Genomic DNA, 27,020 nt, shown 5'->3' with positions numbered 1-27,020 from the left:
AACGCTCATGCACGCGGCGCACGCACACCTTATGTGGAATGGATGTGAACAACACATCTCGAAGAACAACAGTTACGAGAAAGCAAGTAACCGTTTTTTCTTATCCTGAAATCTGAGGGCATACAGCAAATATTGTCCTTTATTAGCTAACAGGGAGGCATCTTGTTACAAATGTTCAGTAAACAAACACTAAAACTTTAATGCTGTCTTTATGGGCAGTTGCGGAAAGAACGTCTTATAATTTGCTTCTTTGTGGGAAGAAAGTGCTGGGCTTGGAGGGCTTTGAGGCTTAGGGAAAGTTTGGGCCTCATTCATGTCCAATAGTCTGTCCACGTCCTACAGAGAGCCCCGTTTAAAGTCAGTGGGGCTTGGGGTGTGGGGCAGTCTGCTGCCATACAAAGCAGGATTGGGGCCATGGGGGGAAGCTTCCTTTGGTTATTGTCTATCTGTATTGACAATTCTTTAAATTAAATCTTAATTTTGTGTCTGTGAGACTGAACCTGCTTCCTTCTGTCTGCTCACTCTGTAATGGAAGTCTCATCACATAGCCTTGTCCTACTAGCAGAGAGGGTGAGATGGCAGCAGCAGTAGAGGATGCAATGGGATAGCTATAAATGACAGTTTAACAAATAAAACACCTTTCAAATAAAGTTTTTAGCTTTACTTAGTGTTCTCACCCTGAGGGTGATGTCTGATCACAAGGTGTCAGTGACTCCTCAATTCTAATTCTAATTCTGACACTGACATTTTTTTCCTCTAAAGACTGTGTCTTGCTCCTTTGCCTCCATTTTCTCATCTGTAAAATGGGAAGAATAATACTTCCCTGTCTTACAATTGCCTTGTTAATTCATTAATGTTTTATAAAGTGTTTTGAAGATGGCAAAATGCTCTGTATTTTGGATGTTGACTATTATTGGTGTTTTTCTGCACAGTGTTGACAATTTTGGACTTGGTCTTTTGCTTCAAACTAAGCAGATAAAACGGATGGTATCATCCTATGTTGGAGAAAATGCAGAATTTGAACGACAATACTTATCTGGAGAATTGGAAGTTGAGCTTACACCTCAGGTAAGCTGCTTTCCATAGAGGGATCAGTCAGTTCTCCTTTTTCATCTGTAATAATGGATGATTCCCATCTTGTTTTCTTTTTAAGGTGTCTTTTCTCTTTAATTGTTGTTTTACAATACTAATATTTTCCATAGAGGTAGGTTTGTGTTGTAAACACACATGGCAGTTGTTCTTAAATTGTGGCCTGTGAACTGCTGGTGATCTGTTGTGAATTGACTGATCATGCAATGTAAACTTCCCATTATCACCTTAAAAGGCTTCTTAATAAGAAATTAAATATTATTTGTATTGTTCACTGTTTGTTTCTAGAAGTGCCTGCAGTCTTCTAGGCAAACGTACAAGAGAGAACAGGTCTTGCTCAGGAGAACTTACACTCTTAAAAGCACAAAATGACAAGTTGAGCAGCCTGGAGAGGAAGAGTCAGCTTTGGGGAGTGAGCTGGGATTGAGCGCTAGTGGAACAGACTTTATGGCAGGAGAAGGGGGCCAACAGTTGAGAGTAAAAGGGTGTGAAGTGGAGGGAATAGACGGCCAAGTCTATGGAAGTGATTGGGGAAAGAACTGGTAAGCGGGAACAGAGAGTGAGGAATAAAGTCAGGGACATTGATGGATTGGGGGTCATGGAAGGGTCAGGTGAAAGTAATGGCTCTTGGGCAATGTTGAAAAAGATGAAATGGTAGTTGGAGGGTGGGAAAATTTAAAATATTAAAAGAGATCCAAGAAAGAGCAGTGTGTTGAGAAGACACGATTGAGTGAATGGCTATTTTAGTTTTGATCCAGGGTTGAAAGTCAAACTAGAAGTTGAGTGCTAAGGGGTCAAACAAAGTAATCAAACGTGAGGGTGAGAGACTGTGAAGAGAAGAAGATCCAGATGTGAAAATCAGAGAAGAAGGTGTTTTGTGGAGGAGTTATGTATAGGGATATAATGCAACTGTGAATGAGTGGACAGATGGGCCATAAGACTCTCTCTCTAGATGTGGTTCATGTTATCAAAAAAGTTAGAGAACCCCTGAGTTGGGGTAGTTGCTCTATCTTTGTTTATTAGATTAGAAGTAAATATGTAACTTGCTATCTAGTGGAAAAGAGTTAAAATTGGAGTTTTAAGTTGCACAGTGTGAAACTTAAACATCAATAACATGTTAGTTGAATTTAGTCATACTTTTGTGTTAAATCTCAGTGTACCTATCCTGTGTTAGAATTTAATGCTTACAATCTAGCTCTTCAGTCAACCCAGCTATAGCAATTCTTGCACAAAAGGATAATCAGGGATTTGGGTACAAGGGTAAACTAGAATGTGGGTATCAATAAGACACCCTACTAGATCTAATATTGTAAAACTGACTGCATAATTCTAACACATGCAGCTAGTCACTAAAACATATGCCGTGTTATTTCAAAGGATAAGACATAACACAAGGAATAAAGGGTGTTATTAATGAAGGCTGCAATAGGACCCCCAACTTTGTGTTTGCAGCTCTGACCCCAGGTACATATAGAGTGCACAGTTGCTCTTGGCTCTGTGCTACTGAGAACACTGCTTGTCAGAACACTAGAGATGGAGAAACATCCAGCATCCCTTTCTACCCTATTGGCTGGCCCAGAAAAGCCCTGGCTCTTGCCACTTCCTCAGCTACCAAACTTTGTTTATCTTCTATGTTGAACACCTCCCACTCAGATTGTCAGGCAATCCACTTCCCCCTCTCCACTTTGTGACCAGTACCGCCAACCTGAAGATCTAACAAACTTCTCAGATGTGAGAGTTATGTGATACTGGGTATACCAGGTACATGTTTTTAACAATAAGATTCATTAATCACTGGAACAATTTGCCAGGGGATGTAGTGGATTCTGCATCACATGAAATATGTAAATTAAGATTGTATGCCTTTCTAAAAGATATGTTGTAGTTCAACCACAAACTACTGGGCTTGATACAGGCATTACTGGGTGAAATTCAATGTCTGGTGCGATACCGGCGGTCAGTCTAAGTGATCACAACAATGATCCATTCTTGCCTTAAAATCTGTAAGTCTATTAATATAATTTGGGAGAGATAATAGGGGAAGAAGGATACATTTCTCAGAAGTTACTTTTAAAGCAAAGTAACAGAAAACAGTTGTTTGTAGCTAATACAGGTTTTTGAAAGCTAGTAATTCTGGTGGAGATGGATTAGCTGCAAAGTGAAAAAAGGTAGATAAAGGTACATATTAAATTAAAAGGATTGTATGGATATCACTATCATGCTGTCTGGAATGCCATCCTCAAGGTAGGCTGTCAAAAAGCCAGGAAGTCACCCCAAGTTGCTTATATGTTCTATAATTAGATTTCACCAACACAGTAACAAATGTGAACTCCTGAAGCACACTATAATAGTCTTACTGTGGAGTCACAGACAGTCCCTTTAGGCATTCTGGTCTATGTTGTCACCTGTGCAAGCTGGACTTGGTTGCTATACACCAAAAATCGTATCACATTCAGGTTGCTTCCAGTCCCAAGAGCCCAGTCACTTACCCCAGGTCAGTTTGTACCCCGGATCTCTCACCAAAGACAATGCTGGTAGCCAATCCTGTAATAAACTAACTAAAGATGTATTAACTAGGAAAAAGAAATGAAAGAGTTACTTTCAAGTTAAAGCAGGCAAACTTATATACACAAATGAGTTAGTCAGTGGTTCCGAGAGATGACAGAGTTGTAGCAATCTGTCAGCACTGAATGTCTTTTAGGGTTAACCCCAGGTTGACCTTGGAGATCTTTGCTTCTGTTTCGTAGCTCCAGCCCTATAAGATTCCAAACAGCTAAAGAGGTGAAAAATTTAATTGTTCACTACCTTTATTTCTTTCTTCCAGAATTCAAGCTCATGGGATGATCCCTTTTGCACATAGCCTCTTCATGTGTGGGAGGGGACAATTAAGTCTTTGCACTCTGATGTCTCACAATGGCCCATTTAGTCTTGATAGCCTTCTTAATAAGCAGGAGACAATTCCTGCTGACAGTTTCAGGTCAAACATTTTTTTACAGTTATAAAGCAAATACTTTATCACATGCTTTAAGGTAATATTTAAGATATTATAAGTGAGATTTATGCATGCAGCAACTTACAAACTTTTCATAAAGTCTAAACACATTGTTATAAGTACAATATCTATCTTAACAATACTACAGGTGAAATAACTGGTTTCCAGCAATGAACTGGTCTGTGCTCAGCTGAGGCCTAAAGCTTGGGGAAGAGTTGTCACTTGGCTTGCCAGCCTCACAATCACCACCGCCTATTTGGCACTCAAGAAGAGAACCCAGGATTACTGACTCCCAGCCTCCTGCTGAAAGTAATAGGCATTGCTATAGCCATGATATAGCATCCATTTGATATAGCATCCGTTGTTATGTTTCCCTAGAGGCTTCAGAGCATGAGAACTAGAAATTAGGCAAATATGTAGGTTGGTAAAAAAGACTGTACTAATACTGATAGGCAAGTGGGGAATAGGAAGAGAACAAAGAGTGCATGGATTTGAGTGAAAGACATGTAAACAAGCTAGAGAAAAGGGGTTATAAAAGACAAAGGCAAGAAGTTGAATACTGAGTGAATGGGGAGTTTAGCTACAGTGTGCTATTTAGTAACTGATGGCCAAGAAGAAGGGTTTTATTGTCTAACTGTTGAGCCACTTCAACACAGGAGAAATAACAAGAGGGGGGAAATAGACTATTTTTCACTGTTTCTCTTAAGATCAAGAGGAAAAGTCCCAAGGTACAGGAACAAAAAAACCCACAAAAGTGTCTCTTACTGAAGTGGCTGTCCTTACAGGAAAATCAAATCCAAGTCGTCATTGTTTGTTTCTGAACTTGTTCTCCTCCAGGGTACGCTTGCTGAGCGAGTCCGTGCAGGAGGTGCAGGCATTCCAGCATTTTTCACAAGCACGGGCTATGGAACATTGGTACAAGAAGGAGGAGCGCCTATCAAATACAACAAAGATGGCAGCGTTGCCATTGCCAGTCAGCCAAGAGAGGTAAGATGCCATTCTGTTGTACTAAAGCCTGCAGTTTTAGAATCTGAATTCCTTGCCAGTTCACAGGATAAACAGCAATGTAACCTCTTCTGAGACCATCTGAATCTTGAGGTTGCAGATTAATAATTATGTGAATTCAGAAGGGTCAGGAAGTTGGCTTGTTAAAGAGAAGAAAGCTCACTTAGCATGAACATACTCAGAAACCCCTCTGAGGGCAGGTCTACACATAAAACTTTGCATTGGCGTAGCTGCATCAAGGCAGCCGTGCCCCTGTAGCACTGAAGTGACAATGCTCCTTTGCCAACGGCAGAGCTTCTCCTATTGGCCTAGTTAATCCACCTCCATGGAGGCAGTAGCTAGGTTGATGGGAGAAGATCTCTCTCCGACATAGCGCTGTCTACACCAGGGGTTAGGGGTTAGTGACATAACTATGTCACTCGGGAGCAGATATGCCAAACCCGTGGAAAAAATGCAGCAATTGGGTTTGTTTTTGGCTTAATTGTCCTGTGAGTTGCTTGTTGGCTAGTTTTTGGCTTGTTGCTTGTTTGGTTTGTAGCTTGTTGCTTATTGTAGCTTGTTGCTTCTTCTTTTTTTTGATCAGCTCCCGGCAAGCAGAGGTAAGGGGGAAGTGGGGGAAGGGAGTCAGGAGTGCACAGCAGGCCCACGACAGTCCCAGACTGCATGCCAGGGGGGATCTAGTCACATAGAGTGTTTGGGGTTCTTAGGGATTGGCTTGTTTTGGCCTTGTTTTGAAATGGAATGAGTTTGTTTTTTGGCTTATTGTGAAAGTCATAGTGCTTATTTACCACGTGAAAGTTGGCAACTGTGCTCAGGAGTGTGGATTTTTTTCACACCCCTGAGCCATGTAGTTATACTAATATAGATCTGTTGTGTAGACCTGATTTTGGGCACTGATAGCTGAAATGTGGTTTAGTATAAGGCTTTGAAATTAAAAAGACGCGGAAAAAGGTACTGCTTCAAATTGAGAAACAGGACTCTCCTATAGAAATCAAAGGGGTAGGATCTGCAGAAGGGGAAACATCATCTGTGTATTACTCTATATTGTATATAATAAACTGATGGAGAATGTTATTTCTAATGAATGTTCTGTCTCAGCTGCTTAAGATCAGTACTGCCCTCAGCGAAGGTTACAACATCATTAGGGCTAAAGCAGTGCATTTTCCCAAGTATTCTCTACTGTTTGTTGATAGTTATTTTTAAAAGAATTTCCTAATTGTCCAAACAACTTTCCTTCTCTTCTTTTACAAGAAGATTGATTTTATAATAATAATTCTGTGTCTGAAGACACTGAGTAATCATCAACTTAATCTAAGTTTTTATCTTGAACTCATCACTGTGGTTTTTTTAACATCTAATTTAATCTTTCTTCTCTGTTTATTAAATGGCCCACTTTCTCTCTAGCATATGTTTTCCCTTGGCATATTTGTAGAAGCCCTTCATGTTTTTTTTATGTGTGGCAAGAATCAACTCATTCTCCTGCTTCCCTCCCAGTCTCTCCAACCCCTGCCCACAAAACAACCCAACTATTCTTGTTTGGTTGCCTCCCTGCATTTCAATTTTCAGTATAGGTTTCATTTTATTAAGTAGCTCCTCGTGAAGCCCTATAACTGAACTTTTGGCTCCTTAGGGTTTTTTTTTTTCAGAGGAATTATTCTTTGTTATGCTCTTTCAGTATTTTTAGATGCTCCAGCCTTCTTTCTCACTTTTGTGAGAAATTACATTTTTCATGTCTACACCGGGATTTGTGTCCTCACTGACTGTAGATGAACGATAATCAATAATATTGACACCAAAGTTCTTGAGACAGATGGTGGTGGTTTTAGACTCATAGAAGATCAGGGTTCGAAGGGACCTCAGGAGGTCATCTAGTCCACCCCCCTGCTCAAAGCAGGACCAATCACCAATTTTTGCCCCAGATCCCTAAATGGCCCCCTCAAGGATTGAACTCACAACCCTGAGTTTAGCAGGCCAATGCTCAAACCACTGAGCTATCCTTCTCCCTCCTCTGCTCTTTCTTGCGTAGTTCAGTCTTCCTTTTTTTCTAATGATTTCTAAAGAAATGTGATGGTTAAGAATTGGATCACTTGGCAAAGAGGTTAGAAAGAGGTTATTATGTAACCAAAATCTTGGTACAATTTAACAAGTATTAGTCTGGTTTCCAGCTCTATTTAATTTTCAAGTAATCCTTTAAAAGCAAGAGCTGTAGCATAATTGATACACGGTATAAGAACAGACAGGCCTGATGGGTCGTCATTTAAAGCAAGATGCAGAAGAGGGTTAAAGTTTCCTTTCACCTACGCTGGGTACCTGTGTTAGGGAGGGCTACAATACCTTGATGGTCCTGCCCAAAGGAGGCAGATGGGTAAGGCCATAGCCCTACCTGCTTCTGCATCAGACATCTGGGCTGGTCCCACATGGGCAGAGCATATCTCTGCCCTGTGAAAGAAAGAGCAGCTCCGTCATGTTCTGTCTTGTATTCCATCAGAATCCCAGGAGAAATTTTACCTGCATCATTGATGCTGATTCCAGGAGTTTCCGCTGTAAATTGTTAAACATACACTGTTGGAGGGGGCGGGGGGTGCTGCTGTTCCTCTAAGTCACACTCTCACCCTCATGAAATAAATCATTCTGTATAATAAATCACAAACAATGTACATATAGACCACTAAAATGGCACCCATCTGGCGTTCAGAACAAGAGTGAACTCTCCTGCTGCTAATAGCTTATCTAAAGTGATCACTCTCCTTACAATGTGTATGATAATCAAGTTGGGTCATTTCCAGCATAAATCCAGGGTTTAACAAGAACGTCTGGGGGCGGGGGTAGGAAAAAACAAGGGGAAATAGGCTTGAATAGAGACTGGGAGTGGCTAAGTCATTATGCAAGGTAACCTAAGTTAATTGTATCAAATTTGCAAATGAATTCCAATTCAACAGTTTCTCCTTGGAGTCTGGATTTGAAGTTTTTTTGTTGTAATATCACAACTTTCATGTCTGTAATCACGTGACCAGAGAGATTGAAGTGTTCTCCGACTGGTTTATGAATGTTATAATTCTTGACATCTGATTTGTGTCCATTTATTCTTTTACGTAGAGACTGTCCAGTTTGACCAATGTACATGGCAGAGGGGCATTGCTGGCACATGATGGCATATATCACATTGGTGGATGTGCAGGTGAACGAGCCTCTGATAGTGTGGCTGATGTGATTAGGCCCTGTGATGGTGTCCCCTGAATAGATATGTGGGCACAGTTGGCAACGGGCTTTGTTGCAAGGATAGGTTCCTGGGTTAGTGGTTCTGTTGTGTGGTATGTGGTTGCTGGTGAGTATTTGCTTCAGGTTGGGGGGCTGTCTGTAGGCAAGGACTGGCCTGTCTCCCAAGATTTGTGAGAGTGTTGGGTCATCCTTCAGGATAGGTTGTAGATCCTTAATAATGCATTGGAGGGGTTTTAGTTGGGGGCTGAAGGTGATGGCTAGTGGTGTTCTGTTATTTTCTTTGTTAGGCCTGTCCTGTAGTAGGAGACTTCTGGGAACTCTTCTGGCTCTATCAATCTGTTTCTTCACTTCCGCAGGTGGGTATTGTAGTTGTAAGAATGCTTGATAGAGATCTTGTAGGTGTTTGTCTCTGTCTGAGGGGTTGGAGCAAATGCGGTTGTATCGCAGAGCTTGGCTGTAGACGATGGATCATGTGGTGTGGTCAGGGTGAAAGCTGGAGGCATGTATGTAGGAATAGCAGTCAGTAGGTTTCCAGTATAGGGTGGTGTTTATGTGACCATCGTTTATTAGCACTGTAGTGTCCAGGAAGTGGATCTCTTGTGTGGACTGGACCAGGCTGAGGTTGATGGTGGGATGGAAATTGTTGAAATCATGGTGGAATTCCTCAAGGGCTTCTTTTCCATGGGTCCAGATGATGAAGATGTCATCAATATAGCACAAGTAGAGTAGGGGCGTTAGGGGACGAGAGCTGAGGAAGTGTTCTAAGTCAGCCATAAAAATGGGGCTGGATTTGTGCTGGAAATGGCCCAACTTGATTATCATACACATTGTAAGGAGAGTGATCACTTTAGATAAGCTATTAGCAGCAGGAGAGTGGGGTGGGAGGAGGTATTTTTTCATGCTTTGTGTGTATATAAAAAGATCTTTTACACTTTCCACAGTATGCATCCGATGAAGTGAGCTGTAGCTCACGAAAGCTTATGCTCAAATAAATTGGTTAGTCTCTTAGGTGCCACAAGTACTCCTTTTCTTTTTGCGAATACAGACTAACACGGCTGTTACTCTGAAACCTGTCATCTGTGCTTAATTACTGTTTACAAATTCCAAGGCCAGAAGGTCCATTGTAATAATTTAGTCTGACCTCCTGTATAAGACGGGCCATAGCACTTGCCCAAAATAATTCCTAGAGCAGATCTTTTAGAAACGCATCCAATCTTGATTTAAAAATTGTCCGTGATGGAAAATCCACCATGGACCTTGGTAAATTGTTCCAATGGTGAATGACCTTCACTGTCAAAAAAATGTACACCTTATTTCCAGTCTAAAATTGTCTAGCTTCAATTTCCAGCCACTGGGTCATATTATACCTTTCTCTGTTAGACTGACGAGCCCATGATTAAATATTTATTCCCAAGTAGACAATTATTGACTATAATCAAGTTACCCATAACCTTCTCTTTGTTAAAATAAATAGATTGGGCTTTTTGAGTTAATCACTTTAAGGCATGTTTCCTAATCCTTTAATCATCCTCATGTGTCTTCTCTGAACCCTCTCCAATTGACCATGTCTTTCTTGACACCAGAACTAGACAGTATTCCAGCAGTAGTCACATTGGTGCCAAATATACTCCTACTCAAGATTCCCCTGTTTACGCATCCCAGGATTGCATTAGCTCTTTTGGCCACAGAGGCACATTGAGAGCTCATGGTTAGCTGTGTATGCCCCCCCCCCCCCCCCGAACAGAGTCCCCCCCCCCCCGCATTCTGGAGGTATGACCTGCACTCCTTTTTCCTAGATGTATACATTTGCACTTAGCTGTATTAAAATGCATATTGTTTGCTTGTGCCCAGTTTATCAAGTAATCCAGATCGCTCTGAATCAGTGACCTGCATTCTTACCATTCCCCCAATTTTTGTGTCCTCTACAAACTTGATCAGTGATGACTTTGTTTTCTTCCAGGTCATTGATAAAAATGTTAAATAGACTAGGGCCAAGAACTGATCTCTGCAGGTCCTCACTGGAAACATACCTGCTTGATGATGATTTGCCATTTGCAATTTGAGATGTAGCCCGTTAGCCAATTTTTAATCCATTTACTGTGTGCCATGTTCATTTTATATCATTCTAGTTTTTTAATCAAAATGTTATGTGGTACCAAGACAAACACCTTACAGTATTACCTTTATCAACCAAATTTGTAATCTCATCCAAAAAAGATATCAAGTTAGTTTGACAAGATACATTTTCAATAAACCCACGTTCATTGGCATTATTTATAGTATCCTCCTTTAATTATTAATTGAGTCCCGTATCAGCTGCTCCATTATCTTGCCCAGGATCAATGTCAGTTTGACAGGCCTTTAGTTGCCCATGTCATCCTATTTACTCTTTTTAAAAGCTGACACAACTTTAGCTTTCTTCCAATTGTCTGGAGCTTCCCCAAGGCTCCAAGACTGATTGATTGAAAATCAACATGTAATGGTGCAGTGAGCTCCTCAACCAGCTCTTTCAAGACTCTTGTATGCAAGTTATCTGGGCCTGCTGATTTTAAAATGTCTAACGTCAGTCGCTGCTGTTTAAAATCTTCTTGAGGTACTAATGGAATGCAAAGGGTGTTCTCACCATCAGTGAGCCTATATCATCTGTTTTTCCCCAAATACAAAACAGAAATATTTATTGAAGACTTCTGCTTTTTTGCATTACTATTGGTCATTCTATCATTCCCGTCTAGTAACGGACCAATATCATTGCGAGGATTTTTTTTGTTCCTAATATATTTTAAAAACACCTTCTTATTGTTCTTAGCTCTGCTGGCCATAGATTTCTCCTTTTGTTTCTGTTATCAATTTTCTACTTCTATCAATTTTCTATCAAATTCCTAGCTTCTGATTTATATTCATTACTATCAACTCCCTCTTCTATTTTTTTTATAGCTTCCTTCACTTTTTTTTAACCTACCTCCTTCCTCAGTTGTGAAATCGTGGCTTTTTGGGCATCTTGTAAAGTATTGTTAAATGATTCCCAATTCTCATTCACATTTTTCTGATTAAATTCTTCCTCCCAACTGATTTGGCATAATTGTTTTCAGCTTTGTGAACTGGCCCTATTAAAACACGAAGTGTGTATATATATTACAATCATAGTTTAGTTCTCAATGGATGTGCACAATTTCTATTAATCTTAATTGGGTTGCAGATCAGGGGAGAGAAGATACTTTTACTGGTTTAAATAAGACATTAATAGGAAACCTTAGTATTTAAAGAAATTCAGAGGGTAGGAAAATTTAGCTGATCAAAACTGTAAGGATAAAAAGACAGTAAGATTAAAAACAAAATTGCCAAGGAAGTTCTTAAACTATAATTTGTCTTTTCATTTGAAGGCTTAAGAAGTTTAAGTATAAAATACACCAAAGTTGCTTTTGACATATTTAATAAAATTAATTGTTTTGTTTCTAACTAGGGTATTTCTCCTGTTAACATTACAGTAATTACAGTGTCTGTTTGAGCTGTTTCTGAATCAACATTTTTTTTCAATTAGATTATGATTAGGTGTTTTACTGTCACAGCAAATCAGACCTATTACAGAAGCTTCAGGTTAAGAACTAATGAAAATATTAGTGTTCAGAAAGAGTATAAAATTGTTTAGGAGGCTGGAGGGATTATTCTTTCCTTATAAATTAAATGAACTAGATGTATGTATTTTGACTAAGTGACAGCAAAGGTATAAAAGACATTCACTTGAAATTTATTCATGTCTGTGAAGTTTTAGTTAAAATTGAATATGGACTTCTTTGATCTGATTGGTGTCGCTGAGAGCCAGTGTAATTAAATACAGACAAAAATGTTATTTTTTGTGTTTTTAAAAACTTAAAAGCAATCCAGTCTATTAACCCAGGACTCGGAGGGAGATTTTTTTTAAAACTTAAATAATTGAGGTCAGAGGAAGTCTGTTCACTTGCCTGTTGTTGTACTGTCAGTAGCTATGTAACACGCTGCACAAGGATTCAATCCTAAACCAATATTAAGTTTGTAGGTAGAAAATTGGTTACCATCCCCCTTTGTTCAGGTTATGTAGCCATTCAGGAATCATTGACCTGGAATAGAGAATGGTAAGGGAGCATCAGTGTCAACTAGCTTACATTTCTCTCCCTCATGTAGATTTATGGTCTCCAGTGGTCATTCAGTCCATGAAGTAGGATTAGAATCCAGGATCATATTGGTCTCCTTGATTCTTTTCTCTAACTGTTAGGGAGCACAACTCTTTTTTCTTTTTTTTAGTGCAAGATTTAGGTGTAAATTGCATTTAATAATAATAGTACCTGGCTCTTATATAGTGCGTTTATAATTTAAGACTACATGGAGCTAGGCTTGCTCATTTATTTCAGTTTGGTTTGGTTTGACTTTGATGGTAATGCGCAAGAAACTGTTAAAAATTTTGATCATTGAATTTTCTTCATCTATACACTCTAACACAGATCAGCATGGATAATCCAGGTCCCTCTTCTAAGGCCCATGACCTTTGCTGTTGGGTCTCAGTAATGAATAATTTAAAAAAACAAACATGCTGATGGATGACTTACCCATACTAGCTGTCCTCTGGTGACTAACCTGATTTACACTGACACCCTGTTCTGTCTAGTTTCCTGATCCCTATACAACAGTTTTGCTTTGAGCATCAATAAACAATCATGAAGAGAACAGAGTTGTGTTTTATAAAATATAGAGATAATTTTACTGAAAGGCCATAGCCAGACTTCAGTTTCTGCCTTAATGAACCTCCCATGTTTTGCTTTGCTTCATTTAGCACAAGTTTTGAGAGCACTGTTAGGTCATAATTCAGGAGAATTATTAGCTTAAGTATAGAAACTCATTTTGTAGCTAACTACAAGTTGCATCTAATTTCATGGAGCTATTAAAATTGTTAGTTCTTGGTCCATTTATGAGTTACATTTTCAAATTACACAGCACCAAAAGAAGATAATTTCTGAGAACAATGGGTAAAATTCACCCCTGTACCAAGTGTCTGCATGCGGGCTGTGTATCACTTAAACCCTCAAAATTGGACTTAAGAGGCACATAGACTTCGGGTGGGTCCTCTGCATCTGGATGAATTTCACACAGTGTGAATACGAACTCTGTAAATATCACAGTTGCAGCACTAAGGCACTGTTACTCTGTGCGAGCTGCTGGAAGTCCAGCATAATGCATACTGAATACCAGTAGGTGGTGCAGTGGGAACAGGGACTGAATTCCAGCATAATGTTTCTCTAAACAAGGAAGCTATAGCAACTATAAAATCAAGTTATTGCCTCTCTGTGCACCTCTGTTATTACCCACTTGAGCTATAAGACATAACTACACATAGACACAAAAGAAGGTTTAAATTGAATTGTCTGTAAAATAAATCACATAAAATAAGTTTTATATAAGTCTGTTTGATGATGCCTGCATCTCAGCAGTGCACTATTGTTCCCTACAGGTGAGGGAGTTTGATGGTCGTCACTATATTATGGAGAAGTCAATTACAGGTGATTATGCGCTCGTGAAGGCGTGGAAGGCTGATCGTGCAGGAAACGTTATCTTCAGGTATTGCCCGTTTGCCAGTGGAGGAAAATCCTTTAATAGTTTGGAACAATATGAAAGGGAAATGGAATCCTGTCTCCTGTTTGAGATCTTACTGACTTCACTTTTATTCATTTTGCGTTGCTCTACTGTCAAATTATAATCCTATAAAAGGTCAAAAAAAATAATTGCATATATTAATGGCTTTCAAGAATAAGAGAACAGCTGTGAAATTCAAAAAAGTGATAAAAATGAGGCATGGCTGATAAAAGCCACTAATATTTCTTGGAAAACTTATCCGCTTTCTGTACCGACTGAAACTTTTGAATAAAGTTCAATTTTTTTTAAGGACAGTATATTGGGTAGGGTCACAGGTGTCAACAAGAGCCAGCTGCATTTAGTCTGCAATCCAACCAATAAGCTTAATTATGACCTGTTGAAGTCCATGGTTCAACTCCTATTGACTTCACTGGTGAAGGATCAGACACTTTATGCCATTATATATCATCCTTTGTGATGGAAAAACTCACCCGTCTGTATGGTGGTGAGTTATGTCCAAGTCCCCTTAAAGAACTGTGCAACACAACTTTAGCCGCAGTCTGAGACCAAGGTATGACTAGGCAGCTGTATTGCTCCTGTGGTTTCTCTTCCATTTAAACAGGAGAGATTTGCTTATGTTTAACACAGTTTTTTGTTTGTTTGTTTTTTGGCTGCTAACAGAAGAAGAGGTAAGTGTTGTGGTAGCTGAGTGCACTCTTACAGTAAACTGCTAAGTCAAGTAATCCAGCCCTTTTGAATATTAGAGGAAATAAGGAGTGCAAAAAGCCCCAAGTGTTGACAAACCATAAGTCAGATTCCCAAAGGAAACATGCAGTTGTTCGTCTGTCTTAAAAATCATGGTATTTAAATCAATGGCATTGTTTTTTGCCTGCCTTATGATTTTTGAGCCTCTAGGACAGAGGTGGGCAAACTACGGCCTGTGGGCCACATCCAGCCCAAAGGACCCTCCTGCCCGGCCCCTGAGCTCCTGGCCCGGGAGGCTAGTCCTCAGCCCCTCCTCTGCTGTTCCCCCTCCCCTGCAGCCTCAGCGTGCCACGCCACCAGGCAGCACAGTTGCAGAGCTGCAGCCTGACCCAGTGCTCTGGACGGCGCGGCTGTAGAGCCACCAGCCACCAGTGCTCCAGGCAGCATGGTAAGGGGACGGTGGGGGGCGGGGGGTGTTGGATAGAGGGCAGGGAAGTTTGGGGTTGGTGGTCAGGGATGTGGATAGGGGTCGGGGTGGTCAGAGGGCGGGAAACAGCGGGGTTGGATGGGGCAGACATCCCAGGGGGGCAGTCAGGAATGGGGAGGGGGGGTTGGATGGGGCGGCAGGGGGCAGTCAGAGGTGTGGTGTCCAGGGTGGTCGGGGGACAGGGAGCAGGGGGTGGTGGATGGGGCAGGAGCCCTGGGGGAGCTGTCAGGGGGCGAGAAGCGGGGAGGTTGGATAGGAGGCGGGGGCCAGGCCAGGCCATGCCTGGCTGTTTGAGGAGACACAGCCTCCCCTATCTGGCCCTCCATACAATTTTGGAAACCCAATGTGGCCCTCTGGCCAAAAAGTTTGCCCACCCCTGTTCTAGGAGGAAGCTTCCCTTCTTCCCCCACTTCCAAATGAGAGCTTGTTTCTGGTTGAGCATTGAACTTTAAATGTGTACACACAAAGAGATGTAGGCCACCCTGTTGGCTGTTCACTTGCCTTCTCCTGTCCCCTGGGGTGTGGGCATTGGGAGCTGTCATTCTATCTCTTCTACCTGTCCCTCCATGCTCCACACAGCCCCCCATCCCATATCTTCCCCCTAGCATTTGCTTGCCCCCCACATTTCCCCTCTTTCTCCACAATCACATACCTGTCCCATTCTCCCTTCTTTTCCACATTCTGCAGCATCGTACTGGTCTCTCTCTTGCTACTCACTTTCCATTGTATGTTCCTTTTTCCCTCCTGCACCTAACTTCTATACCTCCTACATTCCTGAAGCACAGTTGATATGAGGAATACTTCACTTGGAGAGGAGGTCTGAAAGCTCTGCTTTCCTATTCGGCAGCTACTGAGGAGAGGAGGAAACATCTCTGGTTTAGGAAACGGTATCAGGCCTGGGATACCTACAGCCAAGATTTGATCTTCTTTGCTCCTTTCTGCAAATGTCCAGCTAGCAGATTGCCAGATCAAGTAATCTAATTGTAAACTAATGGTACCCCTCAGCCTGAGAGTAGAGAGCAGTCTTACTACAGACACTCTGATTTTTACCCTGTTGCGTGTGAGGAACACTTCAGAAGGGAAATTGCAATAGACTATAGTAAACCTATTTTACCTACTGTGTGGCCTGATACTCCATTCTGACAGGTTTTCAGTACCAATAGGGTCTGTTCCAAACACATTATTGCCTTGAGATTTATGACCTCCACTCTAAATGAACTGAACAATTCCTGGAATTGACTGTGACTCACTGGCTACAGGAGCTGTTTGCTTGTTGGGTTTTGCCACATTTTGACAGTGGATCCCCTATGCCTTTGCCTCCTTTCCACCGCAGTAGGAATGAGATCTAACCCAGCCAGGCTGTCACTCACCTTCAGGCTAAGGGCAGAAGTGAAAGTGTTCTTCTGTTGCACTCTAAAAGATGGATTAAGGTATATTTAATAGATTTTAAGGCCAGAAAGGACTAGTGTGATCTTCTAATCTGACTTCCTGAATATAGGCTGTAATATTTTACCAACTGACTCCTGCATTTAGCCCAACAATGTGTGGCTGAACTGCATCATGTCTTTCAGGAAGAAGGATTGAGACGGGATTGCTGCAAAAGGTCTTGTTTTGTAGCCTGTAGCATTTTTGTTCAATACAGCAAACAGTAGCTGCATTGTCTCCAAACATGTTTATACTGAGCAGACTCACTTCTAGACAGCCTTTGCCTAGCAAGCCTAGTCTCCCTAATAGATATCGATGTCAATTACAGTGCAACATAATCAAGATAACGACCAAAATGTTTTAATGCCTTAAAGAGGACCAACTAATCCAAGCTTTGGATCTGATTCAGCCAGGGGAGTATAAATTACTCTTTCCTGTGCCAGCTACGACAAGTTGCTCACAGGAGAATTTCATTTCATTGGTTTGGGGTAGATGTGCCCTCTGGATAGCAAGGACAACTCAGTTCTCACCAGTGCATCCCAGGAACACTGCTGGTTGGAGCTTCCTTAGAGAGCTGCTATATGAGTGGATGTGCCAGGTGCTCTGGTCATGCTTCCTGTTCGACCAGTACCAGCTTCCTGTTCGACTAGTACCACTCAGTTTTGTTGCTGTTCTGGCTCTTGCCAGTCCTACCCCTGTACATGGAGCTGCAATGCTTTGCACCAGCACAAGGACCCATTTTTCAGGGAGCTCTGTTACTTGTGAATTTAGCCTATGGCATGACTTTGAACACCGTTGTGTCCAGATTGGATGTAAGTTGTTTAGGGCCATTATAGGCTACAAGCAACTGGTTTCAGCTACCTTTTGCTTTCATGATAATTGCTCTTGATATGCCCTGAGGCTAGCTTAGATTCCAAAACCAGGAGAGTGGACTTACTGATCTGGCTGGCATGTGTTCGCCTGTTGAGTCTGCTTGTTATCTAGATGGCTTTAACAGCTATGTTCTACCCTGGACATTTTAAAACGTTTGCTTTAGATATATGGGCAGTAAACAAGGATATGAGAGGAAGATACTTCCACTACCAACATCCTTTGTGAAGCTTTGTATCTTTGATATGTTTAAGGAAGTTGGCAGTTCAAAAAGGTAACAAACAATTTATTGTTTTGGTCTGTGCCTATAACAGTAAGCGTCTAGAGAATGCTACCTTAAGGTCCTTCTGCATTTTCAGAGATCAGTTATTGTAATATGCCACTCACAAGGAGCTTATAACTAGAGTTGGAAAGATTACATTTTTGTTGGGAAGCATGGATTTCACCATACACACTCCCACAAACTGAAAAAAAAATATTTCTAATGATAACTGAAATTTACAAATAAGTAAAATAAGAAAAATTCTTCTTGAGAACTTATTTTAGAGTTTGATTTAAGGATATTGACTTTGTCTATTTTGGCACATGATGCTGACAATTTGTGTTTTAACAGTTATCAAGCTTTAACTTTAACTCAGTATCTTCTATCGTTAAATAATTGTCTGCCCTCTCCATAATGTCCTGCAACTGTGAAAATTTAAATTGATAAAAATAAAAAAGTATAAAATAAACATTGATGTTATCTGACACAATTATATATAAAATCGAATTCTGCCAATCCAATCCATAACTTTCAAATTGGTATCATCAGTGAGTCTCCCACTATAGATATGCAAATGAACAAGTACTACAGAAACTGTTGTCTGAAAGAGAAGATCATGTTATCAATTCACTTTTTAAAGCTCACTCGTGCACTCCTGTAGGTATATGCGTATTTCCCCACACTTAGTAAAAATCGGACACTGTGCATGCGTATGCAAGTGCAGTAACTGAATTTACAAGCTACATACTAGCTGGGGATATGAGGTTGAGAGTTCAAGCCCATAGGCAACACCTGACTTTGTTAGCTTTTAGCACACAGCATCTATTTATATGAATGTATTTTTTTCCACAGTGATATTGGAAAACTTTTGATTTCTTGGAGCGAAACCTTTGACTTGCATCTCGTTTTTACATCACAGATACCATTTTCAAATTTCTCTTTAACTTCTTATGTTTTGTGACAAAACTCCCAAAATGTAATGTACATTTTAGCCCGAAACATTTTAATTGCTAAATGTGATAACTGGATATTAAAACTAAGATGCTTTTCCTTATTGTCTGTCCATGTCTGTGCTTAATATTACTTGTTTTTTGTTTGCCTGGAAACTTTGCTCCTATTTTAAATTAATATCAAAACTCCCATTGACTTCAGTCGGACCACCTGGACAATAATACTTTTAATACTTGAGATGCATTTGTTGTGTGTTGCTGTACAAGGTTTGTTTACAATAAAGCTTTAATACAGAAGATTAATAGAAAATTGATCTGTTTACATTAGTCAGATTCTAATGAAATTAGACCAAATAATCAAAAAGAATGCCTATGTTATCAGACTCCTATTGATGTAAGGTTATTATGTAAAAATATTACTTTCCAGATCAGAATTTTGAAAACAAAAAAGCATTCAAATTCTGGTGAAATCAAATTTTGAGTTTTTCCCTTAATTTCACTATTTAAAAATGTTACCACTTCACCATTATCAGACATGATTATTTTTAGCATAATTAACAGGGTAAAGTTTGGCAAAGACTGAAATAGCAAGCCTAATAAAAGGAATTCTTCTTGCAACATAAATTTTATCCTTCTAAGATGGGTAGGTCTTCGTATATCTAGGAAAATATGGGTTAGTTTACTGTCATCACAAACATTTTCTTTTGTCTCCAAACTATTGGCATCAATCTCTCCCAATCACAAGGAGATTCAAAGTTTACTTTCAGAGTGCTATACAAATGGTTAGAACCAGATAGAAGCATTGATACTGGAATGCTGTTCAGAATCTGGAAATATTAAATAAAATTAATGGGGAATCAACTACAGCTCTAGAAAATCCTTGGAAACCCAAGGATCTCAATGGTATTTTGCCTTGGAAAGTTATTGTAAAACCTCAGTTTTTCAATAGATCAATGAGAGAACCTTTTGAAAGATGACTTTTGGTCTAGTGCTGATTTCATGTTTCTATAAATCTGGAGTAATGCCATTGAAATCAGTAGTTTCACAGGTGTAAAAATTTACATAAATGAGATTGTATGCAATGTTGTAGTATATTACAGAGACAAGGTGGGCGAGGAAGTATCTTTGATTTGATCAGCGTCTTTTGATTAGAGCTTGTCTCTCTCACCAACAGAAGTTGGTCCAGTAAAAGATATAAATGAGTTTGGCAACTTCTTTAAGCCTTGTCTACTCTTACAGCGGTGTGTAGAGTACATTAGTTACAACTGTTGCATCCACACTCGTTTCGGTGTATAGATTTCACTGCGTTGGAGAAAAGCTCTGGCATTGGGGAGACACAAGGGAAAGGCTCCAGCAGCTGGAGAGCAGTGTAGACATGGGAGACACTGCATGGGCATGTAGAGAGCAATGTAGGGTGTTTACCCGAGGGTTCAGGAATGTGACTCACTCTATTCACCTGAACTATGCCTCACTGCCTATGTTGCTATTTGGGCTAGCTGCTAGCTGGGCATGCAGTGTCTGTACTCTACACACTGCTGTAAATGAAGACATAACTTCAGTTTGCAATTGGAATTTTATCTTCTCCAGTGTTTGCAAACTCTTTAAAAATATTTCTACCTTTTTCTTTTCCCCCGTAGATTAGAGATTTTATTTGTAACAGTCTGATTTTTGAATCCAGGTGTCTATACGTTTCTTAATGATTGAACTTCTGACATATGACACCAAGGTCCATAATAATAGGTGATTGGGAAGAAACATTCACTTTTAACTCTCTTCTTTTTCTCTAGATATCAATTCCCATTCCATATTTTTTAAGTTCTCCTTATTTTTCCTTGGTTGATTTTCTATTCTACCTGTCTTATTTTAAGGGTATATTTCACTCTCACTGACTATTAATGAATGTTCTATTTATGTACTGAGACAGGAATATACACCTAATTTCTGTTTTCGATGGTTCCTCTCCTCTTATGATCTTTTGGCCAGAAACAGCCCCAGTGTGTCAGATGCTATGAGATGAAATATCTTTTTTTCCTCCCTTAGTCTCTTCCAGAGATTTTATAGTTGCTGGTTAATGTTAATAAAACAATTTCCATCTCTGTATTTGGCCTTGGACTGTTAAGTTGTTTTCACTCCATCTTTGTACTACACTAGAATCCAGAAAGAAACTGTGTAGTGCATGCTACGTCTAGGCATTGGCTACAACATAAAAAACCAGGAGGGGGCAGTGGAAGCCCAAAGTTCAGCATGGTAAAAGCAAGTGATGTGCATGAAACAATAGGATGAAGAGACAAGGAGTAAAGACTTAGAAAGTAGGTCTGGCCAGAAAACAACTCCATTTCTGCCAGACATTGCAAGGTTTCAAAATTTGTTTTCATTTCAATGTGGAACAAAAACAAGAACTTTCAAAAATTTTCACCAAAAACATGAGAGAGACAGACAGACAGACAGAGACCCAGACCCACTCCAGAGTAGCCAATAGCTTGGTATTTAGGGCTGTCAGCTAGGATGTGAAACACTAAGGTCAAGTCCCTGCTCTAAACTGGACAGAGTAGGGACTTGAACCTGGGTCTGACACGTATATTGGGCCAAAGAGAAGGAGACTGACTGACTCTTTCTGTCTCTGATTTTGGCCAGAAATTCCATACTGGACCTGAGAAATTTTCCTGATGAAATGTTCACTGAAACACTTTGATTTTGATGGAAAAAAGTTTCTGCAGAATTTTGTTGACTAGCTGCATTGGAAAATAGCATGTACTTAATATTGTGGCCCAAAATTCTAAAAAGGAAGTGTAGTTTTCTGAAAAAGTAGCATCTCAGATGTAGGTGTGGAGGTGGCTCAATAGACTTTTCTTTGTTTCTGGTAAGATCTGGGTTTGAGTTCTGGCTAGGTCATAAGGGAAAGTGTTTGATTTGTTTGTCTTACTCCCTAGATGCCATTTTTCCACATTACAAAAATAATACCCAGGGAAATTTGTCCCAGCTGGCAGGCTTGGTTTGAGAGAGTCCCAGGATTGGCATGGCAGAGATGTTAGTTAAAATAACTGGATGAAATTTACTCCTGTGGAATTGGGCTAGCGCAATTCCCATGTGCCATGTAAGTGATATTTTGAAGTCATGCTTGGGACAGTAGTGGTTTATAGGCTGCCTGCTGGTCCTCTGCACAGGAGTGAATTTCGTCCAACAGGCATTACTGCAACCAGGGGGAATATGGCACAGAGCATACAGTGTTAGCTCTGAACAATTAAATAAGTGAGTTTATCAGTTGAATATTTAATTGCAAAAACTAATGTGGCTATTAAAAGTCAGGGAAAGCTGTAAAGAACATGTGATTTATCAAAATGTAACATTTTCATATGTCTTTTATAAAATGCTGTTATGGGTTTCTTTTCTCCCTTTTTCTATTAGCAATTGTATCCACAGCTATCTGAAAGAAAATAGTGTAACCTTTATTTTGCAGGAACATGTTGTAATAGCCTAATTCTGAAATGGATATAATTTTACTCTTACTGTTAATTATTTTCTCTTTTCTCCTTCTTTTCCTGTGATAGGAAAACTGCAAGAAACTTCAACCAACCTATGTGCAAAGCTGCCAAAACAACTGTGATAGAGGTAAGCATAAGCAATGTTTTCTGTGTAAGTGTTGCTTATTCCAGAGTAAAATCATTGTATTGTCAGGTAATTCTAAAGCTAAACTAAGAAATGTGTCACTTGATTGTATACAGTAATTTACAAAACAATGGGTCAAAAAAAGATTCACTGTTGCAGTGTAACTTCTGTTTTGTTAGGTAAGCTTTGAGATGTGCCTTATGCATTTCTGCCTTCACTGCTGGGAAAAGTTTTCTGATCACTCTATAATATATGTACATAACCTGCAGACCAAGATCCATTGCAGGTTCAAGCTTGCCACCACTGCTGGAATACTATGTCCAGTTCTGGTGTCCACAATTTGAGAAGGATGTGGATAAATTGGAGAGAGTTCAGAGAAGACCCATGAGAATGATTGAAGGATTGGCAAACATGTGATTGAGCTCTTTCAGTCTATCGATTTAGCTTAACAAACAGAAGGTTAAGGGGAGACTTGATAACAGTCAGTAAATATCTACATGGGGAACAAATATTTGATAATGAGCTCTTCAAACTAGCAATGAAAGGCATAATGCAATCCAATGGCTGGAAGTTGGAGCTAGATAAATTTAGACTGGAAATGCGGCATAGATTTTTTTATGGTGCAAGTAAGTAACCATTGGAACAATTTACCAAGAGTCATGGTGAATTTGCCATCACTGACCATTTTAAAATCAAACTTGGACGTTTTTCTAAAAGAAATACTCTAGGAATTATTTTTGGGAAGTTCTGTAGCCTGTGTTGTATAGGAGGTGAAACTAGATGATCACAATGGAACCTTCTAACCTTGCAATCTGTAAATCTATGCATGTAAAACAAGTGGGCAATGGCTAATATAACCTTGCTTTTTGTCCCTGATCTTACATTTTGGAACCACTTGTGTGGAGTCACATTGACTTCAGAAGGAACTCTATGTGCTCTATGTGACTAAGATTTCATTATTTTTACAAACTAAAATGCAGTCTGTTTACTAGTCTGCTATAAAGTATTGTCATAATTCAAATTAATCCCTAACTGACATAATAAGTGAAGAGATTACTTTTGTGATACATTTCTTTCTGTCCTGCTTGTTAATTTACAGTGGAATTCCAGTGTTAATTAAGGCAAACAGACACATCTTTGTTCAAGATTGGTCTGTTTCACCAAGTTGGTGGTACGTGAGTTTTGAACATGCACTTTTAACATCATAAAACTTGAAAACTTCACGCATAATGCTGCTATACACATTTTACCATGATATTACTGATCAGGAAGTTATGAGTTTTCAAATGATATCTCACAAGGCATACTTTGTACAAAGATTATTGTGATCGTGTGGAGGGTGTGAATACAGGGCTGCATCGTGGCACACTGTATTTGCACCCCTTTGGATTTTTGCAAGATTTTTATCTGTCTGAACATTTCTGGAAAGTAAATTTTGGAACCGGAACTGAAACTTTTTTGTTTTGTGCAGAAATAGTGGATAAAGGTCACACAATTCAATCAAAGCAAACAATATTTGGTCACTTGCCAGTCATACTGCTTGATTATTGAGTACTCACAGTGAACGGGTTTATGAACATCAGAGAACAAAATTTGTTTTCAACAAAAACTTACAAAGTTTTTCAATTTAAAATTGAAGCTGGATGTAGCAATGAATTCTTCAGTCCCTTCTAGCCTACTCTGTCCCTGCCTGGTATGTACTGGCATTTAGGGAGAGGCTATGGAACAGAGAGACTTTTCTTCTATTCCCACATTGCATCCCCTCTTTCTGCTGCCAGGAGAACTTCTCTACCCACAGATGAAGGGGCAGAATTTTCTTCTCAACAAACAGTTACCATATGAATTTCTCACTGCTGTAATTCCATTTAAGACTAGCTGTTAGATCTGTCATAAACTATAGCTGCCTTGGGGTCCTTCAACACTTGCACTGCCATCAACTGCTGACAGTGCTCTATGCAAGATGGCACATCTGCATTATTTTTCAGCTATTTTACAGAAGAATAAATGGGAGGGTGGGAAAGACTCCACTGTCATAACCAAAGTCAGAACAATTAGATACTTTGTCTCCTCTGTGCATTCAGACATGGGATGCCAGAAGTGGGTCATCTGACTCATAACCACCAAAGAGTGATGCAAGTGACTGTGACAGAAATCAGTTGTACATCTCTGTGTATTTATAGATTCTTTTTTGAGTCACTGGAATTTTTTTCATTAATACAAACTATACATTTGTATAAGTTTATACAGTTCTTTGTATATGGTGCGGTAGATAATTTTAACTTCTTTCCCTCTGTATTTATATTTATATGTTTGACTTTTATCCACTTTTAAGACAAACTCTCATTTTATTGAGGTATGATTAGGGTTGGGTGTCCTATTCCTTTGCACTTCCTAGGAGCATGATACTATCCTACTACTGGAAATGCTCTTCTCAGGGTATTTCCACCCTGGCCAAAAGGAGGAAATGTGTGAGGAATCAATCAGTCAGTGCATATGAGAACCTGTTTTTGCAAGATTTCCCGCTGAGTTTTGAAGACTTCAGAGAGCATTGCACATGAATATGTGAAAGCAGAATTTATTCCTTAATATGTAGGTTCTTCTGCCATCAAGTTGAAGGTAGTGGGAGTTTTGACATTGACTTCAACTAGAGTAGGAACAAACCCTTAATTATTTTTTTAAATTCAGCCAAGAGAGAATTTGGCAGCAGTGTAGGGGAAAAAACGCATAGGTATTGTTTAATGCTGAAGAGCTGTAAATAATTAAACTGTGAGAGGATTTTGGAGAAGGAGGACTAAGATTATCGCTGATATAAACTGGTAACAACACACTCAACTTAGAGCTATTGACTTCAGAGCCCTGGCAGCAAATTTTCAGGTATTGTCCTTCAGCATTGTTTTTTGCCAAGAATATCCTCTGGCCAACTTCAATCCTTTCATTTCAGTTTCTTTACTGGATCAGAAATGTCTTAACTCTAAGTTCCTGCTAAGGAAATACACAAGGTATTTACTGGCTTGAACAAATTTCTTTTGAACAGTTTGGTGTAAAACTGTATCCGTGGATAAAACCTGATACCATGTGTGATTATGGGGATCTTTGCTTAGGCACATCTGCATCAGTCCTGCACAGAAAGTTAGACTGCATCATTTCTAATTCAACTTTCACATGACCAGTATTGAAGGTCATAAAAAGGTATTAACTAAACTACATAATTTATATAGATCATATGAACATTAAGCTATAGCAGAGAAAATCATTAAATGATCAAAGTTTTGGCAATATCAGTTCCTTGTGGTTTGGTCGCCCCCCCGAAACTAAAATGCCAGAGGGGTTAAAGCTTATTCTGTTCCCTTTCAATTTGTTTCTATGCTATACTTTCACCTAAAGCATTACATTCTGTATTTAACATTTTCTTCTCATTATGTTCACATGTAAATACTCACTCTAACAATGTAATTACATACATAGCTCTGTGTGTGGATCTATTCCCCACTCAGAAAACCTCACTAATTCTGAGAAAGGGAACATTTAAAAATGTCTCCTCTGCAAGAGTTAGGAAATATTTTACTAAAAAATGAAGAGTTACTGTGCCAAGTTTGGAGACTAAATTTAATTTTTAATGTGTGAAACTGGGTTTTAGTCCTTCGTTAAGTGCAGTTCACAATACTGTGCAACCTTAAGTCTGGAGTTGCCATTCATCCTTCTGTAACTGTGTGTGCGTGCATGCAAAATAATACCAAGACCTGATAGCACGTTTCATCAGTAGATCTCAAAGAACTTTATGAGGGAGGTCAGGACCATTTCCCCTGTTTTATAAATCTAGATAGTAGCATAGTGTAGTGGGTATCTAAAAGGCAAATGATGATGTTACGTCCAGGTCAAGTCCCTCTAACAGATCATCACCAGGCTGTTCTAATAGGACCCAACCTTTGGATTCCGCTGGGTCTGGGTAGAGTCCAGGCACTGTTTCTGCCTCTAGGTCTCCAGGGCACACTCCCAGATGCAGACTTCCATTCTGAAACCCTTCCTTTGGATAGGGGACTCCACAGTCCAACTACCCTAGGCTCCCAAGACCAGTGCTGAGACAGCTCAAGCCTTCCTAGTTGCTTATGTACACTCTGTCAGAGTCTCCCCTTCTTTGGACAGTCTGGTTTAGAGTTGAACTCTCTGGGGACTTGTGGCAGGTAAAGTAAGAAACACAGGTTTTGTGCAGGAACTTTTTAAACATAGTTTACTCTTAAACAGCATAAGAGAGTGACGAATCTAGCCAAAACAACAAAAACCTGAACACAATTCTCCTCCCCTGCCTCCGAATCCTCACCACTCCTGAGAGTCTTTCCCCCACTCCTCCAGCTATCTCTCTCTGTTTCTGGCTATGAAATGGTTCCCCCTGCTCAGAGGGCATATCTCTTTTTAAAAAACAGGCTGATACACTTTCCTCTGTCTGTCCTTCTGGGTATTTCCCCATGATCCAACACCCCTCTGGGTTTTGCTGTGCAAAGAGTCGTTAAAAGACAACGGTTAATCAGTAGCAACCTCATTGTTTTATCAGTGTAGAGCTATTCAGTTGTTGATGCCCGTGTTTCAATTTCCCAAACAGAGTCTGTTCGCTGTGTGCCAAGTCCCTACTACAAATGGATGATATAAGTCACAATCATATTGTTAATATAGATATATTCCCCAAACTGTCTTGGATGGAATCCCACCGCTAAACTCTGGGGACTCATGTTAGTGTTGGTTATAAAGTTATGGGCAGTACCAAATTTTGAGGAAGACTTTTTTGCTATAACTATTATTTTTCCTATTCTTACA

General features: G+C 39.8%; 1 protein-coding gene across 2 annotated transcripts in view; it reads left to right on the top strand.

Moving 5' to 3' along the window:
* Positions 1-27,020, top strand: part of OXCT1 (3-oxoacid CoA-transferase 1) — a 125,892-nt gene that overhangs the window by 27,755 nt on the left and 71,117 nt on the right. For both annotated transcript variants that reach the window (XM_073343852.1, XM_073343853.1), the window contains exons 4-7: positions 933-1,068; positions 4,919-5,068; positions 13,785-13,891; positions 22,154-22,214. In XM_073343852.1, the coding sequence (XP_073199953.1) occupies positions 933-1,068; positions 4,919-5,068; positions 13,785-13,891; positions 22,154-22,214 (454 nt within the window). The remainder of the gene's footprint in view (positions 1-932; positions 1,069-4,918; positions 5,069-13,784; positions 13,892-22,153; positions 22,215-27,020) is intronic.

The sequence above is a fragment of the Lepidochelys kempii genome, chromosome 5, assembly GCF_965140265.1.
Source record: "Lepidochelys kempii isolate rLepKem1 chromosome 5, rLepKem1.hap2, whole genome shotgun sequence".
NCBI lineage: Eukaryota > Metazoa > Chordata > Testudines > Cheloniidae > Lepidochelys > Lepidochelys kempii.
This window is presented reverse-complemented; position numbering and strand designations above follow the sequence as displayed.